Source organism: Schistocerca serialis, chromosome 3, assembly GCF_023864345.2.
Source record: "Schistocerca serialis cubense isolate TAMUIC-IGC-003099 chromosome 3, iqSchSeri2.2, whole genome shotgun sequence".
In the NCBI taxonomy this organism is placed as follows: Eukaryota; Metazoa; Arthropoda; class Insecta; order Orthoptera; family Acrididae; genus Schistocerca; species Schistocerca serialis.
The window spans coordinates 253,494,164-253,522,072 of record NC_064640.1 but is presented as its reverse complement, the minus strand read 5'-3'; the positions used below and the strand labels follow the sequence as shown (position 1 = coordinate 253,522,072).

The 27,909-nt window shown below is 39.8% G+C and overlaps 1 protein-coding gene across 4 annotated transcripts in view; it reads left to right on the top strand.

Annotated features, from left to right (window-relative positions):
- The window catches only part of LOC126470008 (glucose-6-phosphate 1-dehydrogenase), a 304,403-nt gene that overhangs the window by 256,698 nt on the left and 19,796 nt on the right, over window positions 1-27,909 (top strand). For all 4 annotated transcript variants that reach the window (XM_050097482.1, XM_050097481.1, XM_050097484.1 and 1 more), the window contains 4 exons: window positions 2,052-2,269; window positions 2,592-2,750; window positions 11,639-11,858; window positions 27,233-27,449. In XM_050097482.1, the coding sequence (XP_049953439.1) occupies window positions 2,052-2,269; window positions 2,592-2,750; window positions 11,639-11,858; window positions 27,233-27,449 (814 nt within the window). The remainder of the gene's footprint in view (window positions 1-2,051; window positions 2,270-2,591; window positions 2,751-11,638; window positions 11,859-27,232; window positions 27,450-27,909) is intronic.

The following is a 27,909-nucleotide window of genomic DNA, read 5'->3' as shown; positions in this document are numbered from 1 at the left end:
CGCTGTGTTCAAAAGACTGCTCCCTAATATAGCTTGAGCTGTGATTTTCTTGACACAGTAGCTGCCTGTAACTGGACTCATTTCATTTGAGAACAATGCATAGATGTTGTCAGTTTCTTACCAAAAAGAAAAAAAAAAGTTGTGAACATAAGAATTGTTGTGTTGTTGCGACTGATTGAGTCAATGCATGCTTCCGTGTAGTGAGTTTTCTGTATGGATTTGGTAGGTTTTGCAATTTACTGTAATTCTGCTGTTGACTGAGTGAGAAATTTTGGAAGCTCAAGAACTCACCTCACACTGTCTTTCATGGGAGGATAATTTTACTTTTTGCTATCCAGAGGGGTCTGGGTCGCTGGGTTGGGCTGCTGCACAGGCATCTGCATTGAACACCAATATGTCTCCATGTAGAAGGTTTCGTCGCTGTTCAAGACATACTGTATATAAGTCTGTTGATAATATAGTGCTGACTACTACCACTGCTGATAAGAAGAATAAAACACCTGTTAAATCTGTTGCTTCTCTTGCTATTCTTGATGGTCCTATAGTTTTTGTAGGATGGAATTTTAGTTTTAGTTTAGAACTGAATGATACTTTTTTCCCTCATGGTAATGGTTGGCTTACTGTAGTAATTGTTAGAGGACACAGTGATGTTAGTAATGTCCCTGGTCTGGAGAGTTTTTCTGAACGTGATGTTATCGCTATTCAAACACGTCTTTGTCATTGAGACAGTGTTTTGTTGTGGAAGATACTGAAGGCTTCCCACATTGTAGTCCATTCTGGGTTTCAAGCTTCTGTAAAACATCACCAGTCATGGAGATTTTACATTCTTTTAAATGTAGCATTCTTATTTTGTTGCTTCTGCAACAGTGTTCTGACCTATGTTGTCTACCATAGGAGATCAGGTCTATCTCTTATTAATTTATTTTGTATAAGTCACTCAACTGCCTTTGATACTATTTCTTTGAATGTAAGCTACATCTGGTCTACACTTCCGTACTTAGTTTGGAAGGAATAGAGACTATCTCTTAGGAAGGTGTCAAGTGAATTTTTATCCACTTTTTTCTCTCTCTCATTCGTCTGGCTCAAAATACATTATCATTTGTTAATAAGCAACAAAATTATTCTGTTGGTTACTGTGGTATGGCACATGCTGATTTTATGCAATTTTTATAAAAGAGAAGTTTCTGTCCTAATACCCCTGACTTATATAAATTTCTTCAGAGCTAATTACATTAATATCTGTTACACATAATGCAACTGTTGTTTTTGTTATCATGCCAAAGCAAATTGTTTGTGCTAAATTACTATTTATGGCATATACCCATGAGTGAAGTTTTATAAAGGACTGAATTATTTTATGTAGTCTGTAATAAAGTTGGTTTTATCCCTTAGCTGAGTACATATTACTTTGTATTAATTCAGTGGTTCTGATGTATTGATGTCTGCAGCTTGTGGTCTAGTGGCTAGCTAGTGTTGCTGCCTCTCGATCACAGGGTCACGAGTTCAATTCCCAGCTGGGTTGGGGATTTTGTGTGCCTGGAGACTGGGTGTTTGGGGATTTTGTGTGCCTGGAGACTGGGTGTTTGTGTCGTCCTCATCATTCCATTATTATTTGTGAAAGTGGCTAGATTGGACTTTGTACAGATTGGGAATTTGTACGGGTGCTGATGACCGCACAATTGAACACCCCACAAACCAAACATCATCTAATATATTGACAACAACATAACAATATAAATATTCATTTAGATTAGAATATTTTCATTAAACTTATTTCATGCTATTGCTCACAGAAAATTTTTTTTGATGTGGTGTTTTTATTTTGTTTTATTATTGTATTGGTAATCAAGAAACTATCATCCACATCTGCGCACATTTTACCGTTATAGAAGCCTTTATCACTTTCTTGAAAATAAGACAGGTTAGTTCTGAAATAACATTGATTCGTTGAGTGTGTGTTTGTTACTGTCACTATGAGAATAAACTGAATATAGAAAATAATGTGTGGATGTGCTATTTATTATTAATTATATTTTCATAAATTGTTTCAGGTTAAAGAAGGAGAGAAAGAGAAGTATGAAGAGTTTTGGGCACATAACAAATACATAGCAGGCAGTTACGATTCAAGGCGTGATTTTGAACTCTTAAACCAGGAACTGATGACCTGTGAGAATGGCACTTCAGCAAACAGACTGTTTTATCTAGCACTTCCACCATCAGTTTTTGAAGATGTAACTGTTCACATCAGAAATTCATGCATGGCCGTGAAGTGAGTTTTTTGTTTGACATACATAAGATTTATCTGTAGTTTGACCAATGTATGATAGACAAAATAGACGTAATGTATTAATAAACTACATTTTTCAAAATTTATCAGAATACAATCTATGATTCTAGTCTCATACTTGCATTGACTGACCCTATCAAACTATTTTATCTTTCCTTTAAAAAATCTGTGGTTAACAGTTAAAACAGCATTTAAAGCTGTAAATGTGAACAATAAATAAAAATAAAGCATGTTTCTTAGAACTGGTGTATTTTGCAGGAAAACATCATGTTGCTCACTGAGTTCATTTGAATATCTTTTTCAGAGGATGGACAAGAATAATTATAGAAAAACCATTTGGTCGAGATGCTGACAGCTCAAAACGATTGTCAGACCATTTGGCATCACTATTCAAGGAGGAGCAGATCTACCGAATTGACCATTACCTGGGGAAAGAAATGGTGCAGAATTTGATGACATTAAGGTATGTTTTGAAACACTGTTTTATCTGGTGTGTGTGACTTGTATTGTCACCAGATCTTTACAAAACGCTTCTTTGTGTTTGCCAAATGAGACGTAAGTAAAATAAATAGTACAAAAATTGCTCTGAAAGACATATGTTTTTCTATCATGGGTTTTATCAGCATGTTATCGTGACAAGTTTAATGTAATGTTTGACAGAAAATAATTTCCACTGTATAATATAAAATAAAGCTGTCACCAACCTGAAGATTGATTCGAACATGAAGGTGCTTTACTAGTAGAATAAGTGATTACATCATAGGCAGGAAAGTTCTCCAAACCCATTGCCAAAGAGCGTAGTGCAGAATGGATATGAACAATATTGGCAGTCAGCCAAGCTTGACCAACTTCGACAGCAATGTCAGTCAGTGAAAAATCGAGACATCCAGCATGGAAAACTGTTGGTCCATGTAGAACATCGATTGTTTTGGTGGGATCAACGTGCGTGTTATAATAAGTCTCAACGTCTACAACTGTTTTGTAGATCGTAGGATGCCAGCAATGAACATGATATGTTCGATGGCATGGCATGTTGCAGACTGACTGATGTCTTACCAGGATCATTATTCAAATAGCAATGTGTACACTGGATGACGTCAGAGACTCATAACAGACTTAGAGAATTCTCACAGCAGAGGCAAGGCGTTATCCCAGATGCGTGCTGTAGTCACTCTAGCAGCACTTGTGTCCTTTGAACTGACATTCCCAGAAAGCTGTTGGTGTCACATAGTTCAATGTAGACTCCAACTTGTGATGCAGGTTGGCATTTTATACATTAACATTCAAACTGTCAGAGGTGAAATGAGTGATAAGTGACAGAAAATAATATTAGGACTGACTTGAGATTGAACTCCAGAACTGTGCATTAGGTGTCTGACACACACACTGTACCATATACCATTACCATATCTTCGCTACACTGAATTCACTACTGAATATTAACAATTTGAATATTTGGGTGAAATAAATCTGAGGGAGTGAAAAAACCCTTTTTTTATTCACATATATGCAAATATTACAATTTAATAAAGATATCACATATCTTCAGGAGGTGCAGCTCCCATTACAGCCAATAGAAAGACATACAAATAAATATATAGAGTACTTCAAACTGTCAGGATCACAGTTTCCCATTTCAAGTGAGAAAAGAGGAAAGGAATGGGAATGAAGGAAAAGGTGAGAGGGGGGGAAAATGGGTCATTTACACAGTACAGTCACATTAATGTGATCACCGCCTATGTTTGACATTAACATACAACAACCCAATCACAGACAAAAGGTGGCAGCACTAGCAGCAGAGGGTATATAAAGTGTGTCAGGTGAATGCGGAAAACAGCGCAGCCATTGTCGTAATGTGGAAACTGAACAATGTATCTGACGTCCAAAAGGGCATGATCATGATCACTGGCTTTCAGGCCAAGGGTGGAACCACTTCCGAAATGGCTAAGTCTGTAAACTGTTCTTTCCCAAGCATAAGAAAATGACAATATCCAAAACTGGTGTCGAGGCAGCTCTGGTGCACCATGGACCATAGATGATGGGTGCATGACAGCTGCAGAGATGTGTGTGTGTGTGTGTGTGTGTGAACAGATGTGCAACTATTGAGTAACTGACCACACAGATTAACCAAGGGGCAACAACAGTATCTCCTCAATGATTGTTCAGCAAACATTGCTGCATATGGGCCCCTGCATCAACTGCACCCACGCTGACTGCTGTTTACTGGTGCCGAAGGCCGAAATTTGCACCCCAACACCACAACTGGAAATCCACTCGGTGACAACAGGTTGTCTTATCAGATGAGTAATGTTTTATGCTCTGTTGGACAAATGGCCATTGGTGTGTTGGATGGGGAACGTCTGAAAGCAAACACCCTGTAACTAGGAGGGAGCGTTATGGTCTGGGGAACGTGTTTGTGGTATTCTCCGGGTGATCTCATCATTCTGGAAGGCACAGTGAATCAAAACAAGTATGCATCTACCTTTGGAGACCATGTCCATCCCTACATGTGGTCCATTTCTCCTTGGCATGATGCCATTTACCAGCAGGGCAATGTAATGTGTCAAACGGCTTGCAATGTACATTTGTGGTTCTAAGAGCTCTAGGATGAGGTTACTGTACTTCCCTCACCACCAAGCTACGCTGATTTAAACCCAATTGAGAATCTGTGGGACCACATTGTTCAGGCTGTTTGTGTCATGGATCCTCAGCTAGCAGGTGGCCATGGCAATAGAGTCAGCATAGCTCCACATCCTTCTTGGTACCTTCCAGAATGACACTGACTCTCCATGCATGTCCCATGGTACAAAAAGGTGGTTATTCAGGTTTTTGACAGGTGGTCATATTAATGTGACTGGACATTGTAGAACCTGTGTTAAACGGGATCCATGAAGTGCAAAGAAGTAAAGATTTAGTAAAAGATGTCATAGAGGCTGAGAGGTCACTCAGTTTGGGAAAAAAGGATATTAAAGTTAAGCACAAGAAGTAGAATAACACTGTCAATTAGTGTAGTACAGGGAGAGGAGTAATTAAATATAATAGAATGTTCCATATTTTTAGATGTAGATACTGATGAAAACGTGAACTGGAAGAAACATACAACTGAGATACTCAAACAACAAGTTCAACAAGTTTTGCTTATCGTATAATTGCTAGATTTGCAAGTAAACAAATCAACATTTCATCATGCTGTGCATATTACCACTCATTATTGCTTATGGCATAATTTTCTTGGGTAACTCATAACTTAGAAAGCAAGCAGTGAAAAGGAAATGATGGAAGGAAGGAATCAAGTAAGAAATAGGGGCTGATATAGAAAGAAGAATAGAAAGAACACAAGGGGAAAATTGTTAACTTAATAAATAGAGTAAATGGGTGGTGACTGGTGGGGAGGGGGGGGCATGAGGAGAAAAGAAAGAGAATGGAAGAAAGAGGGAAATAAAGGGAATGTGTAAGTGCAGGTGCAAGAATAATAAAGACTGAGTTCAGTATGGTGATTGTAGGATTAAAGATTTGTAGTAGTTTTAGTTCTTATTTCTGAAGGCCAGGGAAACAAGAATTGAATTGAGTATCCAATTGGCCTATGTGGTGATCTGATTGCAAGCCATGACTACAAAAAGGCAGAAACTCTGCTGCTTATAAAGGAAGATCATGTACAAAGGAGACATTGTATGTATGTGAGCTGGGACAGAGAGAGGTCACAGTGTATGTAACTTGAAGGGTTGTGAGTAGCTTTGTGAATGGATTTGTGACTCCCCGCGTATTGGATGGTATGTTTTATGTAGGATGAGATGCACTAGGTGATTGGTTGGAGGGACTGATCCACTAGAAATGAGAAGATGCATTTCATTAAGACGTTTAAGCCTTCAGCAGTGTCTTTGTTTTTTGATAAATTACAGTAGTTTTTACCATTTTCATTCCCCCTTATTTGTTGATTTCCTTGCAAAAATAAAATTTTGCAATATGATACATACATTTATTTTGGCTAAAATTACCATATCTGCCACAGGTTTTGCACCATATCTGTTTGAATACAAAGTCTCAATCTCAGTATATCAAATTAGTTTTTATTAAATGAAGACACCCAGATAAATGGTCACAATTTTCTACATTCCTCTTTATTACTTGCAGTGCTCAGCTGCTGTGAGTCGTGGGTCTTTCCTTTGTTTTTCTGATGTGTTATTCACAGTATATTTAATTATTGTTCATAATTAAATAGAAACCTTAAACACTGTCTCATGTCCTCTACGTTACAGCTCATTGTTCATGCTTATTGGTAGTCTCAACACTGCATCAGATGCAGAATTATCCTCTGTTATCCTATAGTCTGTTTTAAAATTTAAGTCTTGTAAACAGAAGGCCCAATGTATCAGCCTACTGTGTGATTTTACATTTCATCAGAAGCTTCAAAGTGTGAGAGTATGTCAAGACAGCTATGAAATCACAAAAGCAATAGCCTTTCGATACAATTTATCATCTTAATGCCATTATTGGAACACTTCACAATTGATCCTATATCCACATGCATCTATTGTTAAATAGAAAGCTGTTGTTGAATGTGTGTGTCCAATTAATATGAGGTACATAATTTCTTTTGTAATTGGCATAAATTGCTCCAGACATTTCTCATCCCACAGTCACTCAGTTTTACTTTGCAGTAATCTGGTCACAGCTTTACAGTTCAGGGTCCAACATGGCACAAATCAACAGAGTCAAGGAAAACTTTTCATTGTTTTTTATTTCTAAATACTGAACCATCTGTAACTGCAAGAATCTTGTTTGGGTCATTCTTCTCCTTTATAATATATCTTCAGACTTTGATTTCACTACAACAATGTGTGTTTTTGCAAATTTAATTGTAATGCTGTTTTAACATAATTTGTCAACCAATAATCAAAAAATTGAGAGATATTTTTCCCAGTCTTTGGATGCTGTTAGCACAGTCACCATGTCATGCAAGGTGGGCAAAACAAAACTGTCCTGGAGAATATTTACAGTTTTTTGAAAGTTACGGTTTTTTATTAATTTAAAGAGCCCATTTTATGTCATTTTTCCACTTAAGTTTTGTGTTTCAGGCTTTGCTGGAGGTTTTGTCAAAACATTTATAGTCTTAAACTATTGTGCAAACAGTTCAGCACACATTCTGCACAAATTGTTCTTCACAGTGTAAATGCACTGTTTTATTGTGAACACCACTTTATGTTGGATTCAACTGGTCGTTAAACATGTCTGCTCCTCTCACACACTCATATGTAATGAAATAGCAAAGTACGTGGGAGATGTGCATGTGACAGCAGCTGATTGTTCCATCAAAATCACAGTTTTCAGCATTTTCTGTGATGGACAGTTCTCCTGTTTATTAGCAAGGGTCAATTTTGTTTCAATCAGTGTTATTTAATATGTATGTAATTCTTTAACTTCTTTCAAGTCTGTGCAAATGAATGTTTTTACTGTATTTTCTTCCTCATCTTAAAGCATCAGTGATGCTTTATCATGACACATCATTGATATTTTAGGTGTGTTCTGTAACCGTATTGCCAAGCAATTATTTGCTGTTCATGAATGGATTAATACATTTTCCTTTTAATTTTTTTAATAAATGCATGGACTGTTCAATCTCATTCAAATCTGGAAACATTTGTTCTTTCCTTTCTGTGCTGGATAATAGGAACAGAGAGAGATAACAGATGAAAGTCTAACAGGCTTTAGCCATAATTGCAATTGGTTGCATAGTTTTATTTTTATCAAATGTCTTAATAATGTGTTTTAAGTTTATAGTTGGAGGACCCTGAAACGAACCATGTCTTTTGACAAATTCATTTCACCTTGTGTTCCATGCAGATGGACAACAAAACTAATTCACAACATGTTAGGTGGAAGAACATGTAAAATTAATGTATATCTGATATTTCTTCAAAACAGTTCACATAATTTGCCTATGTGGGTGACTGGGCAATAGCTACCCAACACAAAACTTTCAAAATAACTAAAGAAATACTACCTTCTGATCTAGACACCATAAGCCAATACTTCCATCAGTGGAGGTTACAAACTAACTCAAATAAAACAGAAGTTGCATGTTTCCACCTGTCCAGTAGATTTGCACACAGAACCCTTGATGTCTATGTTGACGGAGTCAAACTTCATCATAACACACATCCAGAATATCTTGGACTCATATTAGACAGGACATGCTCTTTTAAACAGCCCTTGATGCAAACACCTGCTAATCACAAGAGCATAGATAACATTGTCCATGAGTGGCACTAGTTGGGGATTGTCAGCAGACACTCTCAGTATCAGTATTCGGATTGGTGCACTCAGCAGCAGAGCACTGTTCGTCTGTGTCCATATGTGAAAAAGATAGATGTACAACTTAAACCAGGGGCGGGCAGGAATCCTGCACGTGTGCGGTGCACTTGCACGCGTGCAGTTAACAGGTGTTCTGCGTGCACACAGGGGCAAGCTGGCCACCCACTTATCTCCCCTCTCCACCATACCTTCTGTCCGCTCCTTCCTGTGCAATGGATTTTGTTTCCTAGCTTGCTTTATTGAATGAAGGAATAAGATTAGTAGGAGTGCTTGAAAGATGTAGTGTTTTGAAAGAGTACCTATTACCTACGATGCGTTTTATTTAATTATCACAGGTGGTGTGGAACAAAATTTCTACATACAGACAAACGCAAACAGTTACTTAAATTTTCATCTCTGATGTTTGCTCTCGCTATATTAAGCGCAATCTTATAACTGTACGTACCGCTGGGCTATTATTGTTGTCGTCCTGAAAAACTGAAAACAGTGCTCCATAAAATGTTAAATCAGTTAGATGAGAGACATGGGGAAAGAAAGTCGCAGATCTCTCGTGACAACAGCAACTACGACAGATTCATCTAGTATCGTCAGATCGCTCTTCTTAAGCTCAGTCAATTTCCCCATCCGCTCAGAATCCGACAATAAATTGTACTCGTCCTTCTGAAAATTGTTATAATGGCCTTTTATCACAGTCATAATTCTTAACTGAGAATTAATTCAATGCCATCAGTGAATGGAAACAGTGTTGGCAACAGAACTGTCCTCCACATTGCATAAAACTGTCCTGCAGCCAGGAGAAACCCTCTGGATTTGACCAATCTCAGGCAATTTGTACTACCCTGAATCACATCCAAACGAGCCATGGAAGATGTGCAGACACTTTCCACAAGTGGGGCAAATCTTCACCACCATCTTGTGACTGTGGTGGGGAATGACAGACAGTTGCTCACATTACACATGGATACAAGGGTCCTTTCGAAGATTTCCTGGCAATGGCAAATGGTATAATGAACTATATAATAGACCTTGATATTCGCCTGTAGCTATTGTCAGCTCTGTTATATTATGCTGCAGAGCTGTGACGAAACATTTATATGTAGTAATTTAGTAATATTTGTATATGGATAACTATTCTTGTGGTTAAAATCTCTTAATGTATGCCATATGATAAGTAAATAAATTATCACAAAATACCCAACCTATGAAAACGCACTTCAGTTTTCTCACACAGGTGCTAATGTTAAAACACTTTTGAAAAACCTTTTTGATTAGCTTTTGCTGTCAAAGATTAATCAGGCACATAGTGGTTGTTAATAAAGTAATTGCTATTTCACTTTGCTGTTAATAAGCCTGTGACCAGTTTTATAGAATGATATTCAAATAAGAAATGGGAAGTTCTTTATATGATCTCATTCAAGGTTCTTTGTTTCCAGATAGAAGAAAGACATTTGTATACATTAAATGACCAACATTCCTGTAAATAAAATAACAAAAATTGGGTGAGGTCAAGCAACTTTTACAAGAAAAATTAATACACTATTTTTTTAGAATCTTCACAGACTCAGGGAAAATTTACTACTCTGAATCTTTACAATGTGACATGGCTTACTGAGCCACAAGTTGCGAAATGAATCTACATTTAATTCACTGGGTGATATTTGGATCTTGAAAATGGATAAAAATAAAAACAATTGTACCACTTTATCAACTGAATCAAAATTCCTATTGTCTATTCAGGGGTAATTTACAATCTGATATTCACTATTAAGATTCAGCAAAAATCATGCTCAGCAGTCACCCACACTTTAATCAGTGGAGATTGTTTTAAAAAGCTGAATACATTACCACTTTGAAATTGGTGTTTGAACTTGAGCAGTTTCCATCAGTTAGAAAGACTGCTTTCCTCACCACTAAAAGGACAGTGAAAGATGCTTTTCCATTTGTACAGTTATAATTCAACAGCATACCATAATATTGGTTGTGAGATCATGATGATCACTTTATTATTATTTTTCCTTTATTGGTGTCATTTATTCTTTGACTGTGTGTGCCACAGCTCACTGCTTTTTTTCTGCCCAACCTATGTCTCTGCATGTGTGTAATTCTCAAAGACCAGTGACTAGCAGATGTCTCTCCAGGTGGTTAATCACTTTCTAGTGCCATGCATAATCCATTCCCATTACATAACAAACAATTAGCCATAATCTTAAAGAAAAATACATCACATGAGGATACTAGGAAAGGTGCAAAGCTAAACAGAATGTCACACTCTGCAATTATACATCACAACTGTGACAGTCTAATAGATCAACAAAAATAATCAATTTTGGAAGATATGATGTAATTGGATAGATAAAAAAATGTACTCACATAGTGTCGACAGGACACACATATAAAGTTAGTGAAATTTGCAAGCTTTCGGAACCAGTGGCTCCTTCTCCTGACAGAAGGGTGCAAGTGAAAGAAGAGGGATGAAGGAAAAGGACGGGTGAGATTTAGGAAATGGTGAGAGTTCGGAAGTGTTGCCCAGAACCCGGGGTCAGAGGAGACTTACCGGATGGGATGAGAAGGAAAGACTTCCCCTTCTGCGAAAGCCAACTGTGAGGAAGAAAACAAAACAGGACATAGTTGTGTATACAAGTCCTATTTAAAATTAATTTTGGACATGCTCACTTCTCTTTGATTTGATGGCATAACACAGAAGTATCTATTAACTCATGATGCCTGCATAAAATACTAGTTTTGCACCAGTGCTGTGATTCAGTTTGTCACAGATTTTAACCATTTGTCACCACTACTAATTATGTACTACAAGTTACGCACTTCTGTACAATAATTGCTTCATTGTGCAGCTGTTTTGGCCCTGAATTTTAAATTACTTTTTAAAAACCTTTTTTGTAGTAGAATATCTATTAGCAGTGGTTATTTTTTATGTTTTAATTGTTTGCCTGGAAATTTTTATAATTGTTTGACTCATCTGTAAAATACAGATTGCAAAATGGCGAATACTTTTCATTCTTTTTTCACTTCTGTCAACAGGTTTGGCAATAAAATTTTCAGTCCTACTTGGAACAGGGAATGTGTTGCTTCTGTCTTGATAAGCTTCAAGGAGCCATTTGGCACACAGGGAAGAGGTGGCTACTTTGATGAGTTTGGAATAATTCGTGATGTTATGCAGAATCATTTACTACAAATCCTTAGTCTTGTTGCAATGGAAAAACCAGCATCTATCCATCCAGATGACATACGCAATGAGAAGGTAAGTACTTTCATTTAAAACAGACTGTTATGTTGGAAAAGTTGTGAACAGGTATTTCAAAAATGTAGGTTGAATGACAAGAAAATTTTTTTCGCACCAATCAGAAAATTTCATTTTCTAGTGGCTATAAAAATTGCCATTATTACTTGCTAATTGCAATGTCCACTCTCACATTCATCACCACTGTGAACTTGTTCAGTACAAACATGACTTGTTAACCACTAAAACTGTCTCAGCCTCATGATAACTCACTGATGTTAGTAACATATTAGACAACGTTGGACAGAGTAGTAAATTGAAACTAAGTAATTAAACCGTGTTGTACTAAAAGAACCAACAAAAGTATTTTGCCTCATAAATTGGGATATAGGTTTGTAATCTTTGCAGCTTATAATGTTTATTTATGTAGTAGTGGAATTGGTAATATGCCCATGCAGTTTTGTGCTGCATCTGCCTCCTTGTATACATTAGATATTTTGAAGTATATGCAACATGAAGAGATATGGGAGAGGAGATAATTAGGGAGTTAATATGTGCTCCAGACAGTGGAAACTGTAAATGACAATTATGGTAACTACAAATGCATACTTGCTTATGTAACCTTTTTTTTTTTTTTTTTTAAGCACATAGCAGTTTGGCACCTTGTAAGGGGAAGGGGACCGTAGTTGTAGCTTGTAGCAGTCCATTACACTGTATTAAAATCCTTCAGACTCTATGGTAAATAGTACTGTATAAGTTAACAGTGTGCTGGGGAGAAGGAAGTTTATACAGTTAGTCTATTATGGAATTTACTGGATTCATTCTGTTGTCTTTTTCTGCCAGTGCAGATTTAATTGCATACAGTGTGTCCCAGGAGGAATGGACAATATTCAGGGATGACAGGAAAAAATCATAGAAGCAAAAAATTCATATGGACATGTGCCCTACTCCGAAGGGTTTCTGAAACAGAACGTATTCAGTTTACATTGTTATTCATTTCCTGTATTATTTAATACATTGTCAGGTACAGACATGTATACATGTACAACAGTTAGTAAGCATTACAACATGCATTTTAGTAAGTATCAATTGAAAAATACGTATTTTTAACTTGTTGTTGTTGTTGTTGTTGTTGTTGTGGTCTTCAGTCCTGAGACTGGTTTGATGCAGCTCTCCATGCTACTCTATCCTGTGCAAGCTTATCTTCGAATATTCCACTGTCAACCTCAGTGCATTTGTGCACTCTTGGGAGAAAATGTTATATTGCTTGTCTGAGTGCCTCTGCACATTCCCTAATGAGGGCAGCACTGTCTGCCAGTCTTGGTGGACAGGTAATTGTACTGTTGTGACCAATCCAATGATTAGCGTAAGTGCAATTGAGATGTTCCCTCCCACATCTGGTAAAGTGTGGAGTGCCTCCATTGTGCTGGAAGTATGGTGTAGTTCACTTTGCCAAAGGAACATCCTCCAAGTGTTCATTAAATGATTTTTCCAACAAATGTGGGTAATTTTGCTAACTCATTTGCTCTTCTAAAATGACTGGACCTATCAAAATGTTACTGGTCATGCTGTCTCAAATATTGATTAAAAATGGTCTTGGAAACTGATTTCCACTGTAGCCTGTGGATTTTCCTGTGACCATCAGTGATTATTACATGTGTTGCTGATTCCATTATGTGTAAGGAAAAGATAGATTGCTGCTTACCACGAAGATGACGTGAAGTTGCAGACAGGCACAATTAAAAGACATTGCCACATTAGCTTTCACCCACAGCCTTCATCAGAAAAAGAAAGATAAACACACAAGCATTCATTCACACAACAAAGCACACATCATGCACACATGACTGCCACCTCTGGTAGCTCGGTTCAATGTGCTGGAGGTGGCGGCGGTCATGTGTGCGTGATGTGATGTGATGAATATGTGTGTGTTTCTTACTTTTTCTGATGGAGGCTGTGGCTGAAAGATACTGTCTTTCCATTGTGCCTGTCTGCAACTTCACTGGTCATCTTCACAGTAAGTAACAATCTATCTTTTCCTTACAGTGTTGATATTCCACACTGTACTTTATTTTAATTACTGGTCCCAGAGGATTTGCTTTGATACACCCGGGGCACTACTGCAGACACAGTCAGTATTTGCTCTACAGTAAATACTGTGAATGTGTCTTGGATGTGGACTATGCAGAATTAATTGATGCATCATACCTAAGAAGAGCTGAAGAAATTCCCAGATTTCTTATCAAGAGAAGGAAGAGTAGAGTGTAACGTCCTATTGACAGTTAGGCCATTAGAAATGGAGCAAAAACTTAGATCAGACAAGGATGGGGAAGGCATCTGCCATTTTGTTTTCAAAGGATCTGTCCTGCCTTTCATTTCAATTGATTTGAAGAAACCACAGAAAACCTAAATGTGGATAACCAGATAAAGATTTGTACCACACTTTTCCCAAATGTTAGACCAGTGTTGTAACCACTTCACCACCTCGCTTTGTTTCAGATTTAGTCTTTTGTGAATGTCAGACATAAATTCTTTCCAGAGGATGTATTACTCACACCTTCTTTGTCATTCCTTTGACATAAAATTTATGATTATTTTAAAATTGTGTGACGAAATCAAGAATTTCTAGGACTTTTTGCTTATTTTCCCATCTTAGGAAATGTATTCAACTGTTTTAAACCTTCTTTGGGAATATAAAGGCACAATTCCCATCACAACCTTCAGAGTGCTCATGAAGAAAACTTAAGTATAATTGGTTTACTCATTTGGCTAAAATAATTAACTTCAATTTGTGGGAGCAAAATCTACAGCCACACCCCACCACAGATTTACTGCATCTATAAGTATTATGAAATTGCACTGAACCAAACACAGTATTTTAGATGTTAAAAATTTGTTCTTGATATCTGCTGCAACTTCGTAAGTGTGAAAATAGTCATATTCATGTAAGCCCAGCCTTAGTTATCTGCTGGTAGTCTGTCTATGAACAGTTACCTAATTTATCCTTATTCAAGGCCAGGACTAGGTAAGTTGGTTTATAAAGTAATACTTAAAGTTTTATATAGTTGCACTGCTCTGTTCTGTGGTAGGCTGTTTTGATCCAGAGTTGTGTATGTTTCCATGTGCCAGAAGAAGCAGGTTGTCTATATAGATAATACAGTTCTTGTTTTCTTTTTAGTGTGTCAAGCTGTAGTTGATGTCCCAGAGCTGGGGTCCTTTTCATGCTTGATGTTAGAGAAAATAGCAAGATTACCTATCTGTCCTTACAATATTCTAACCAACATTTATATAATTGCCAGTAATAGTTGATGTTCATCATCTTTGTGAGCAGTGATGATAGCTACATTCTGTTAAATACCATTATGGCATCAACATAGCTTTTTTAGCAAGTACTTGAGTAAGCTTACATTGCTCACAGCAGTTAGTGTTCCAGAGAGACCTTTCTCCAACATCGTAATGAGTGTGCCTCACAGATTCATTGGTGTGTAAGATTTTGTTGGGCTCTTCTTTTATCCTATTTGCAACTTTCCATTAATTTAGAAATCTGCCCTGTGCAAGGCAATCCATGAATATGTGCATATGACAACATGAAAAGTGGTGGTGGTAAATCACAGCGAGAGTCAAAGTCTGCTACAGCAATGATGTGAGCGAAATGCAACATGTCATTTTTACATTACATTGATAACATGGGGAAGAAATCACTACTTGAAATATTATACAAAAGTGCTCCTGCCTGTATTCTAGACATGTTCCAAGAAGACACAAATGCTTTTCTGAAAAAAAAAAGAAAAAAAAAGGCACAAGAAGTAGTAGTAGTATGGTGCTATTAGCCATAGATACACAACATAGTCCCTTAACAGGGAAATGTTTTCTAGTCATCACTCTAGCTGAATGGTCAGCTTGTTGATTTTCTACACAAAGGAGCAGAGGTTCGATTGCATATTAAGTTGCAGCAATTTTTTTCTTTTTTTTCTCATGCCACTAAAGGCGTGTACTACATGGAAGACAACTGCATATTACAGTTTTCAAGCTGTAAATCAGCTGGGGGCCCTTTTTACGGCAACTTTGATAAAACCGCTGGGTACATTTGTTGTTAGCATACCAATGTGGGATTACTCTGACTTATTCAAAAATTATAATAATAAATTAATCCCTTTATGTCATGGCAGAAAGGTGAAGAACGTTAAAGGTTGATTATTCAGTCTACTCAATGGCAGGAGGAGGAACACTAAGGTTTTCTTATGATTATTTTACTGAACGGACAGTGCCTTAAAAGGGGGACATAAGATAAATACCAACAAAAGCAAAACAAGGTAACGGAATGCAGTTAAATGAAATCAGGTGTTGCTGAGGGAATTAGATTGGTAAAAATAAACTAACAATAGTAGATGGGTTTTGTTATTTGGGCACCAAAGTAACTGATGATAGCTGAAATACCGTAGAGAGGATATAAAATGCAGACTGGATATAACAAGGAAAGAATTTCTGGAAAAAGAGGAATTTCTTAACATGTCTTAGGAAGTTTTCCTTGAAGATATTTGAAGTGTAGCCTTGTACGGAAGTGAAATGTAGACTGTAAGCTCTTCAGTCTAGAAGAGAATAGCCACTTTTGAAATGCTGTGTTGCAGAAGAACGCTGAAAATTAGATGGATAAATCATGTAATTCTGGGGTGGCCAAGAATTTTGTTTGTGAACCATGCACTGGCAGGAGTGCCATAGCCTGATCCTCACTGCACACTTCCCGCACCACCACACAACGCTATCTGAGGGGGAACTGCGAATGTGCCACATTTAAATGGCAATGCAGTCAGACTGAATATGACTTGGTTTTATATTTCATGTTTCTCAACAACATAGATTACAGATAAAGCAAATTTTCGGTATTATTTAATTATTTTTCGTGTGTTGAAGACATGATATAATTTTTATCTGGTACAAACTGTCAGCATATGGACAGACTTGGACAGTTCCAGATTTTTGCACTCAAGTTGCCATGTAATCATGACTTATTTAGTTTCATAACTGAAAAAGATCTTTCACACACACACACATGTTGATCAAAATATTGTAGCACTTTTGCAGCCTCATTGTGGAGACATGGAAACTACCTGACAAAAGCAGTGTAGACATCCTAGACAGTTTTAATGTAAAAGGATACACCTTTAAAATGGGATCAATCAGTTACACCTGCATGTGCACAGGGGCACTTTCAACTGAAATGGCAAACAGTCCCAAAAATGGAGGTAAGATTGGCAGTGTCCTCAAAACGTTTAGGATACTATCCTCGTAATTTTTTCAAAGCCCCAATGAATTCTTCAAACCTCACATTTTCTTTGATGCAGGTGACCTTAAGGAACTGGCCTGTGTTCATCAGAATGTGTCCCTTCTACAATGCAATTTTCTTTTTAAATGCTTCTCAATCAAATCAGAAGTTGTTTCTCACCTTGCAGTGCCCTTCTGTGCGCAGTGTGCTGTTGCGTCCACTTAAAATACGAGGTTTGCAATCCATTCTGGTTGTACTAAGTTTTGTTCGTGCAATATTTTTTCCTCCTTAAATTCAATAGTAGTGAGTTTAAAAGTGAAAAATCATTCCCTTAACCAACATACTTTGCAGCAGTATATAAAGTCTCCGTACACTTTGTGTAGTTCCATCAAAAACTTTTGCAACCAACAGTGGAATAATGCATGCAACTTCGGAAAGTCTGCTATCCGTACCACCAAATTCTTCATGTACTGCATGCCTGCAAATTTAGCACAAAGTGCTTATTGATGTGTATAACAGTATTTCACATCTGTTGATCATTGTAAGTTGTTGCTCTTTCATTGACAACTAAATCCTTAAATTCTTTCTGCATGGTATTGTAATGTCATTTAATAGCAAATTTGCAGTACCCATCACTTATGTGACTGAATAATATGTACAGAGAATTCTTATCCCTCTCTTCTGTCATTCCCATTCATTTTTAAATGATGATAGATTGCTGGATTGCTTCTTTTTGTGCCAACAGCCACTGGAACTGTGAACGCCCTTCATACCACAAACAAATAGCAAAGGGTAAACAGTACTGATTCTGCTGAACTGAAGAGAGTTGCACCGCCTGATAAATGCCACACCACAGTACTAAACCACATGTTGCACTGTATTGGGTACTTTCAAGAAGAACTGAGCAAAGCCAAGACAGCCTGAGCCTTGGCCCGCATGCAGGCTGCACATGCAGCCTACACGAAGCTTGGCACACCATGACCAGCTCTGATGTATTTAATGAGAAAGTACTAAACAAAATTGGGGAGAAAAGTAATTTGTGTCTCAACTTTACTAAAAGAAGGGATTGGTAGATAGGATTCTGAGAAATCATGAAGTCATCAATTAAGTTTTGGAAGGAAGTTTGGGAAGTAGAAATTGTAGAGATTGAACTAGGCATGGATACAGTAAGCAGGTTCAAATGGATGCAGGCTGCAGTATTTATTCAGAGATGAAGAGGCTTACAAAGGAGAGCTGCATTAAACCAGTTTTTGGACTGAAGACAACAGAAAAAGGAAAAAGGAAAAAGAGGAAGGAAGGAAGGAAGGAAGGAGGAGGAGGAGAAGAAGAAGAAGAAGAAGAAGAAGATGATGAGCAGCAGCAGCAACAACAACAACAACAACAACAACATTTTAATGAATTCTGGCAAGGGCAGACCACATTTGACTACCCACCGATTCAGTGCACTTTAACACACTGTTTGGGGACCTCTCAAAAGTAGCTCTTGTTAAAGGGCGCAGATCATGAGGCTTAGGTTTTGAAAACATAGATAATCATAACACATATTGTTTCGTATTGTAATTCAGGCAGGCTCTTTGAATGTTGTCATGATAATGTCTTGGTTGGAAATTGTTGTAAAATCATTTAAAACACACACATCTTCTGCAATATGCATACTGAGTGAAAGATACTTTTGTGCATGCACATTTATTTTGCCTAGTAGTTGCCAGAAAAGAAACTTGGATTACATTCATGAAAATGCATCTGACAGTATTAAGTAGATGGTAAGAGTCTGCCTGAATGATTCTGTAAAACCATATGCATTATGTTTTACTATCAGTGCATGTTCTATTATTCTTACCTATAAACAATATTAGTCTGTACTTATTGCACTAAGTTAATTTACTCTTCAGTTTTATTAAATACTCTTAACTATCACACTTGGCAAAACGGTAAGTGCGGGGAGTTGAACTGATGACTTCCTGGTCAGTTGGTAATGACTACAATTTCTGTGTCAGCTGTTCCACTGAAAGCAATAAAATACTGAAAACATGATGATTGTTGACTCTGATCTCTTTTTGAGTGATCTAAATCTTGTTCAAACAATGTGATGATTCTACATACTCGTACATTGAATTTGTGGTAGTTTTGACTTTTTTTTAAATTATTATTTTATTTTTTCAGTTGTTTTCATTTCCAGTGAGTGATGTGCCATTTTTTGGCAGATCTTTGTCTAACATTAATACAATTAGAGTTGACTGTGTCATGCACGGCCAGCAAGGGCATTTCGCAACAGAACAGTACAGTACAGTGCTTTGTAGAAGTGATAGGTTTCAATGTGTTATGGAATCATAATGATTATTGGTATATTAAGTGAACTTTATAAATATATGCTAATTTGCTGCAGTATTTTCTGTGAAGAAACATCACCAGCAGGGGATACAGTAAACACATCGTAGTGCTCTTCAAACCATCCATGTACAGTTTGCACTGAGTGATACCTTGGATTGTCCTGCTGGTAGATGCCATTGTGTCAAGGAAAAAATAAATTGCATCCATGGATGGACATGCTCCCCAAGGGTAGAAACATACTTGTGTTGTTCCATCGTGTCTTCCAAAATGACAAGAACACTCGGAGAATAACACAAAAACATTCCCCAGACCATAACACTCTCTCCATAGTCCTGGACCCTTGCAGTGATTGTTGCAAGGTGTTTGCCATCTGTCCGATGGGGCATAAAATGTGAGTCATCTGAATGAAAAGGCCACCTGTTGCTACTCAGTGGATGTCCAGTTGCAGTATTGGCATGCAAATTCTAGTCTGCATCACTGATGAACAACGGTCAGAATGGGTGCATGAACCAGGTGCCTGCTGTAGAGGCCCATATGCAGCAACATCCACTGAAAGGTCATTGAGGAGACAGTGTTTGTAGCCCCCTTGGTTCATCTGGATGGTCAGATGCTCAACAGTTGCATATTTGTTTACCTATACACATCTCTGTAGACATTGTTCGCCCCTGTTGTTTATGGCCTGTTGTTCACCACATTTACCTCAGTATCGATTTTGGATAGCGCCATTTGATCGTACATGGTATACTTTAATGATAGTGCATGCGAACGGTTTACAAACTTAGCCGTTTCAGAAATGCTTCCACCCTTGGCCCGAAAGTCGACGATCATGCCCTTTTGGACATCAGGTAAATCCATCCATTTCTGCATGATGGCAATGATTACACTGTTTTCCATGGCACTCCAATACACTATATATACACTCCACTTCTAGTGCTACCACCTGCCATGTGTGAGTGCTGTTAATGTCTAATGTATACCCTGGTCACACTAATGTGAGTGGACTGTGTAATATCACTTGCACTGGAAGGACTTCTGCTCATCTCTTGGTGGGCATGTTGCTCGTGGCTGCAAACTGATTGTGACGCTGTTGATGGTGATTCTCGTGCTGCTGTCAGTGAGACTGGCACTTTGCAAGACGAATCTAGCAGCACACATTTCTGTGGCAGCTGCTGTAGGTTCCCTCAATAATAAATCAGTGTGTTGATGGTGTCTTCTAGAAAGTTTATGTTTGATCTCCCTGAGGTAGTGTTGCCAGCAAGCAGATAATAGTCTGGATACATAGCATTCTTCCTCCTGTAGGGGAGAGATGACAGAGCTGTTTTGATGTTGGGTGATGACAGCCCCTGCCCCTGCCCCTGCCCCTGCCCCTGCCCCTTCCCCTGCCCCTGCCCCTTCCCCTTCCCCTTCCCCTTCCCCTGCCCCTGCCCCTGCCCCTGCCCCTGCCCCTGCCCCTGCCCCTGCCCCTGCCCCTGCCCCTGCCCCTGCCCCTGCCCCTGCCCCTGCCCCTGCCCCTGCCCCTGCCCCTGCCCCTGCCCCTGCCCCTGCCCCCCGGGAAGATATGGCAGTGTCATCATGATGATGGAGACTGTAAAGCCAATGGAGTGTCCACTTGGAGGAAGCACCTTGAGTCATCATAGATGTTGTCCAGTGACTGTGTCCTTGTCCTCAGGGTCCTGGACCCAAGGTCAGGCATAATCTTCCAGATACCAGTGGATAGCTTCTGTGTAGCAGCAAGAATTGGAGCAGGCATGGATGGAACTATCTGGAGCAGATCTGCAAAGAGAATAAGAAAGAGAAGAAGGAGAAAATATTGTCATTATGGAAAGACCGATCTCTGTCAGCAATGGAGATGTGGTTCATCACAGGTCACCTTTTTACATGTGAACTTCCACGAGGGAGCAACAACAGAGCCAGGGAAGTCCTGCTAGTGGCCCTCGTAGGTTATTCCAGTGAGGAACGGTGGTGACCCTGCGTGATCCAAGAGGTCCCAGACTTGATAGGATTTCCACCAAGCTGAAGAATTTTGGAGAGTCGACCATGCTGGTGTGTCGCAGGTAGTGGACTCTGTGGCATGATGGTCTCACCTGTCTGAAAACAGTGCAAGAGCATGATACATCTTCCCACTCTCGGATGAAGACCAACTGATTGATGTGAGAAGTGTACATGGCTCTGCAGAGCAACACATGAGAGACCAGACAAGTGCAGGTCACTGGATAGTGTATCCAGGTTGTGATGTCATGTGATAGCTAGGCCTGGAACTTGCAGAGACTGATGCATGGAGAGTGGATTCTTGAAACTGTACTGTGAGATGCTGGCAATACATTGTATATCCGTCAGAACCTGGCTGGTCCAGACACAATGTCTGTGGTCCATTTGATGGATGCTGACTGAAGGAGGCAGAGACAAGACATGGCCCTGTGCCATGAGAGCTGCTTACCACTATCAAAGAATATTCTCCCTCATCCTCAGTACTGTGAAGCACCTGCTGCAGTCCTTGAAATGTAGTATCAATACATGAAGGTGTCATCTTACCACCATTTATCACTGAAATTAATGCCACTAACATGTGAGAAGGGTGCACCAGTATGCTGTGCAGTTTCGGAAGGCTATTCGAGTCAAACGTATGACACTTGCTCATTGCTGGATCCACATCCTAAAAAAGAGAATCCCGTAAGGTCGGCAGTTCAATTGGAGGTGTGGGCGGAGCATCATCTGCAGACAGGAGTGATAGTGCTATCAAGATATCATTCCTGTAGTCAAAAACCTTTGAGAGACCTGCTCACTGACGCACGACAGATGGTCAGGTGAGTCAGCGGATAGTGGAGCAATGCCAATATAGATAGGAGTGGAGGAGTCTACGAAGCTTACATGCATGTTGGTCACAAGAAGCAGTTTTGTAATTAATACGGAAAATGATTATGAGGTAATCTGTCCTGAAAAGAATAAGTTGCCTGAAATGATGCCACAGGGTAATTGAAGTATCTTAAGTGAGTAGTGTGAGAACACCTTGTAGCAGAAATTTGTAAATTTGTTGTGCCTAAAGGGTGAATATCAACCCTGAGGCAGCTGAAGTGCTTAGGGTTTCGAGTTTGTGTACACAAAATAAAGACTGGTAGAGAGTCCTGTAGTGTCATGAAAGACGCTTCTGAAGGTTGAATATGCACACGAAAATTGCTGCATGAAGCATAATAGGCATTTAGTTGGGCCTGTAGTAAATCATATGGTAGGGTACAAGGATTTACACCTTGGTTACTTTGTTGCAGGGTTTGATAGGCTTTTGCAAGTGAGTAAGCTAGTAAAAAGACACGTTGGCGATTGTCACCCCGAATATTGCAGGCCACAAAGTGGTGCTCCAGCCGTGTAATAAAGGCTCACTATGGTTCCATTTCCTCATTGAATGCTTGAAATGGCAGGGCCAACATCATACTTGCCTAGTGTAGGACCACATCCAGGCGGGACAACTTGTTCAGAATGAGCTCGTGTTTTCGCGAAGTTGCTGCACAAAAAGAAGTAGTTGCATCAACAATTCATGTTGCTGTTTTGCCGGAATGGAATGAGAAAACATAATTAGTGTCACTGGTAATGACACTACCAATTGCACCAAGTTTTGGAAAAATGCCCTGGTAGCACTGACTGTACTCGAAACTGCCAGAAATATTGTCTGTTGCATTTAAAACTGGTTACCATTAACTGTAGTGATGAAAACTTTGAAACCTTCTATCCTCATTGCCAGAAATATAGTGACCTTATGTGGGTGCGCAACACAAGATGAGATTCTCAGGTAGCTATAAAACCAAAGGTGCTTTATTTTGATCAGTACAAACAAAATGATTGACAACTAAAGTCGTCTGGTGTTGCAAGATGCAAGATAAATGGAACACAGTGAATTAATTGTCTTGATCTATACTTGACACTAAATGGCTCTCTCTTAGAGTTTTTGATAAAGATACAAAATCTTGAAGCAATATGTCCTGTTCAGACCTCATAGCACAAGCCTAAGTGTGGACAGACTAGGAGGAGGACAAGTGTCCTTAAACAAAATCAGTAAATACCAAGCCCTGTTGCCCAGAGTTCATGGAGGCCAATGTCAGAGATGATGAGACTCATAGCTGTTGGCTGGCAGTTTGTTGTGGCTGCAGAGGTGTGATCTTCATGTTCATATGGTGAATCCAACTGCTGGCTGCTTGGCTGCTGCGATGAGTAGATCCTTGTTTGCCTCAGCAAACTGAACTGCTGCATAGCAACTGGGTGGCATCCTAAAGACATACCAACAGAAGTATATCTGCTCAGGACTCGGTGGGCACATTTTTCACAGATGCAAAGTAATGCCCATGATTGCAGTGCTGTTGATGGCAATACTCGCCCTTCTGTCAGTGAGACTGGCATCTCTTGTGGCAAATATAGCGTTGCACATTTCCATGGTATCTGCAGGAGGCTCCCTCAAAAACAAACTGGTGTGTTGATGTTGTCGTCAAGAGAGTTTATGTTCGTTCTTCCCAAGGTACTGTCACCAGTGGACCAAAAATTTGGTAATCTTCCAGGCGCACCTGTATTGCTGATAGCTATCTTTGCATGTGATAGCCTTGGGCATATAGCAAAGGCAGTTGTGTGCCCCAATGACTAACAGTCCAACTTAGTGAATTATGTCTGCTGTTGTACCATTCCTTCTGTAATAGTCAATGACAGAACTCAGTACAAAGTCAGATACCTGAACCCTCTTGCCTGTAGTCCAATTGCTTTATTCATGAGCCATGCCTCATCCTCAAGTACACATCATTGCTACTGTGGAGGAAGAGAATTTGATAGCATCAGAGACTGGGGAATGGTATGGCATTGCAGAGCACATTGTGTAACAATGAATAAAATGACATGATTCTTGAAAAATCCAGTAGGCATGTGGAAACTGGTCATCCATGTGTAACAACATCAGTCCAGGGTATGAACTTCTAAACACATCACAACAAAATCTTTTTTTTCCCCTTAACATGGTGTGGTTGAAACGGTCAGATGAAATGGTTTGGCACTGGCTTCGGGAGGATGGACTACGTAGCAAATATGTGACCATTAAAAAAGGGCTCCATGATGATAATGGACTCTACTAATTAGCATTTGCTGAGGAAAATGCCTGTTGTGGCTGTCTGAATGTAACATTTTTTGATGAATCAGTATTTTACACAGTGAGCTATGGTCCAGGAAGAGCATATAATCCACATGGTGCCTGTTTTAAATCCAAACATGTCCAAAGTCATCTCACAGTAGCTGTGTGTCTGCAGCAGTTTTTGGTTCAATGTGTTCCTGTGAACTTGGGATGCTTTGCCGGATAGATGGCTGATTTGATGCTGCCCAATATATTATGTGCGATTTTATGGTCTCATCAGTGTGTCCTGATGGATTAATCTTTTTCTAGCAGGATCAGTCTTTAGTGTACATGTCAGCTATGGGGCAGGACTGGTTTTCAGAACAGAATGAAAGCTTACATCTTGTCTGGAGTACTCCAGCACCAGACTTCAGCCTCATTGAAAATGCATTGGTGGAGAAAAAACAGACTGTGGAAGAAAACTTACCTTACTGCGTGCTTAGAACGTGTAGTGTCTTTTGGAACATTGTCCTAGCTGCCTAGGAGGAGGTGGCAGAAATGAGAGGTTTATTACTCACTTCACAGACTCCCTCCTACAACACCCCTTGTGGTACACCGAAAGATACATTCACATTTGAATATTTCTCAACATTAACAATAACTGCTGTAGTCTGTCTGCTAGGAAGTCAGTCCATTCGCTAAGCTGGCCCCAGTTTTTTGTAAGCTCATATTTTGTTCACTAGATAACATTGTGGAAGTGCATGAAATACCTGCAAGGAACCGAGGAACACAGTATCCAGATGTCATACTGCTATCTCCTGTTTTGTGGCCCTTGTGGAATAACACCATGAACTGAGTTTCACAGAGTTACTATTTATGGAACCTTGTACTGACTCTCACAGAGGAGATTTTCAAACTCTTTAAAGATCATAATATATGAGCATAAAATTAACAATAAAGGCCAACAGTGATGAGCCTTTTTTGAAAACAAACATGATCTGCACCGTTTTCTAGTCACAACGCTTTGTTGCTCCAGTGGACTATAATTAAACTGCAGGTGGAAGGGGGAGCAAATTTATTTACATAATATACACTCCTGGAAATGGAAAAAAGAACACATTGACACCGGTGTGTCAGACCCACCATACTTGCTCCGGACACTGCGAGAGGGCTGTACAAGCAATGATCACACGCACGGCACAGCGGACACACCAGGAACCGCGGTGTTGGCCGTCGAATGGCGCTAGCTGCGCAGCATTTGTGCACCGCCGCCGTCAGTGTCAGCCAGTTTGCCGTTGGATACGGAGCTCCATCGCAGTCTTTAACACTGGTAGCATGCCGCGACAGCGTGGACGTGAACCGTATGTGCAGTTGACGGACTTTGAGCGAGGGCGTATAGTGGGCATGCGGGAGGCCGGGTGGACGTACCGCCGAATTGCTCAACACGTGGGGCGTGAGGTCTCCACAGTACATCGATGTTGTCGCCAGTGGTCGGCGGAAGGTGCACGTGCCCGTCGACCTGGGACCGGACCGCAGCGACGCACGGATGCACGCCAAGACCGTAGGATCCTACGCAGTGCCGTAGGGGACCGCACCGCCACTTCCCAGCAAATTAGGGGCACTGTTGCTCCTGGGGTATCGGCGAGGACCATTCGCAACCGTCTCCATGAAGCTGGGCTACGGTCCCGCACACCGTTAGGCTGTCTTCCGCTCACGCCCCAACATCGTGCAGCCCGCCTCCAGTGGTGTCGCGACAGGCGTGAATGGAGGGACGAATGGAGACGTGTCGTCTTCAGTGATGAGAGTCGCTTCTGCCTTGGTGCCAATGATGGTCGTATGCGTGTTTGGCGCCGTGCAGGTGAGTGCCACAATCAGGACTGCATACGACCGAGGCACACAGGGCCAACACCCGGCATCATGGTGTGGGGAGCGATCTCCTACACTGGCCGTACACCACTGGTGATCGTCGAGGGGACACTGAATAGTGCACGGTACATCCAAACCGTCATCGAACCCATCGTTCTACCATTCCTAGACCGGCAAGGGAACTTGCTGTTCCAACAGGACAATGCACGTCCGCATGTATCCCGTGCCACCCAACGTGCTCTAGAAGGTGTAAGTCAACTACCCTGGCCAGCAAGATCTCCGGATCTGTCCCCCATTGAGCATGTTTGGGACTGGATGAAGCGTCGTCTCACGCGGTCTGCACGTCCAGCACGAACGCTGGTCCAACTGAGGCGCCAGGTGGAAATGGCATGGCAAGCCGTTCCACAGGACTACATCCAGCATCTCTACGATCGTCTCCATGGGAGAATAGAAGCCTGCATTGCTGCGAAAGGTGGATATACACTGTACTAGTGCCGACATTGTGCATGCTCTGTTGCCTGTGTCTATGTGCCTGTGGTTCTGTCAGTGTGATCATGTGATGTATCTGACCCCAGGAATGTGTCAATAAAGTTTCCCCTTCCTGGGACAATGAATTCACGGTGTTCTTATTTCAATTTCCAGGAGTGTACATAGAATTGTACATATATCCCATAAGATCCAATCACCAGTTCTCTGTTGAGCAATTTCACTTTGTGGAATACAGAGATTGCCAGTGAAATGGTAGAAAACTGCAATGCGTATGCTACTGTTTGTACATTTAATATTTACGGTGTCTATTATTCAAAAATTTTAATATATGACCAAAATAATACTTTTCTTGTATGCATTTCAAAACAGGTGAAAGTACTTCGATGCATTCCACCCATTACTCTAGATGATGTAGTCCTTGGTCAATATGTTGGAAAACCTGATGGGAATGGTGAAGAAAAGCTGGGTTACCTGGATGATCCTACAGTACCAGCAGGTTCAACAACACCAACATTTGCCACAGCAGTATTAAAAATAAAGAGTGAGCGTTGGGATGGTGTACCATTTATTCTCCGTTGTGGGAAAGGTATTGTTTTTAATTGAAACTTTACATAGTATCACATCATATTTATGAGCCCATGCTCTTCTCACTCCCAGGTATATCTTTTGTCCACCTGAAAATTACATTTTTAGCATGCTAATAAAAGTAATGCTTCTTATAAGCAATGTCTTGCTTCAAAGTGGTTATATTAGTGAGCCTTGCATATTTTACACTAATGATTTTTAGTAGTTTATTAGTAATTCTCAGAATATGGCCAGGAATCTGCAGAAAATCCTTTGATTACTCCTAAGCTTCACCTTCAGTATAGTTCTATCACTCTGTATATTTCCTTTACAATATTTAATAACTGGAAGTCATATGGTTCCAAATATACATTGTAACTAGCCCCAGTGTGTATGAATATCTTCCATAGTACATTTCACCATGGTGTTACTGTACTTCTGAGGACACCAGAAACTTATTTCTAACTGTAAATTTAGATAAT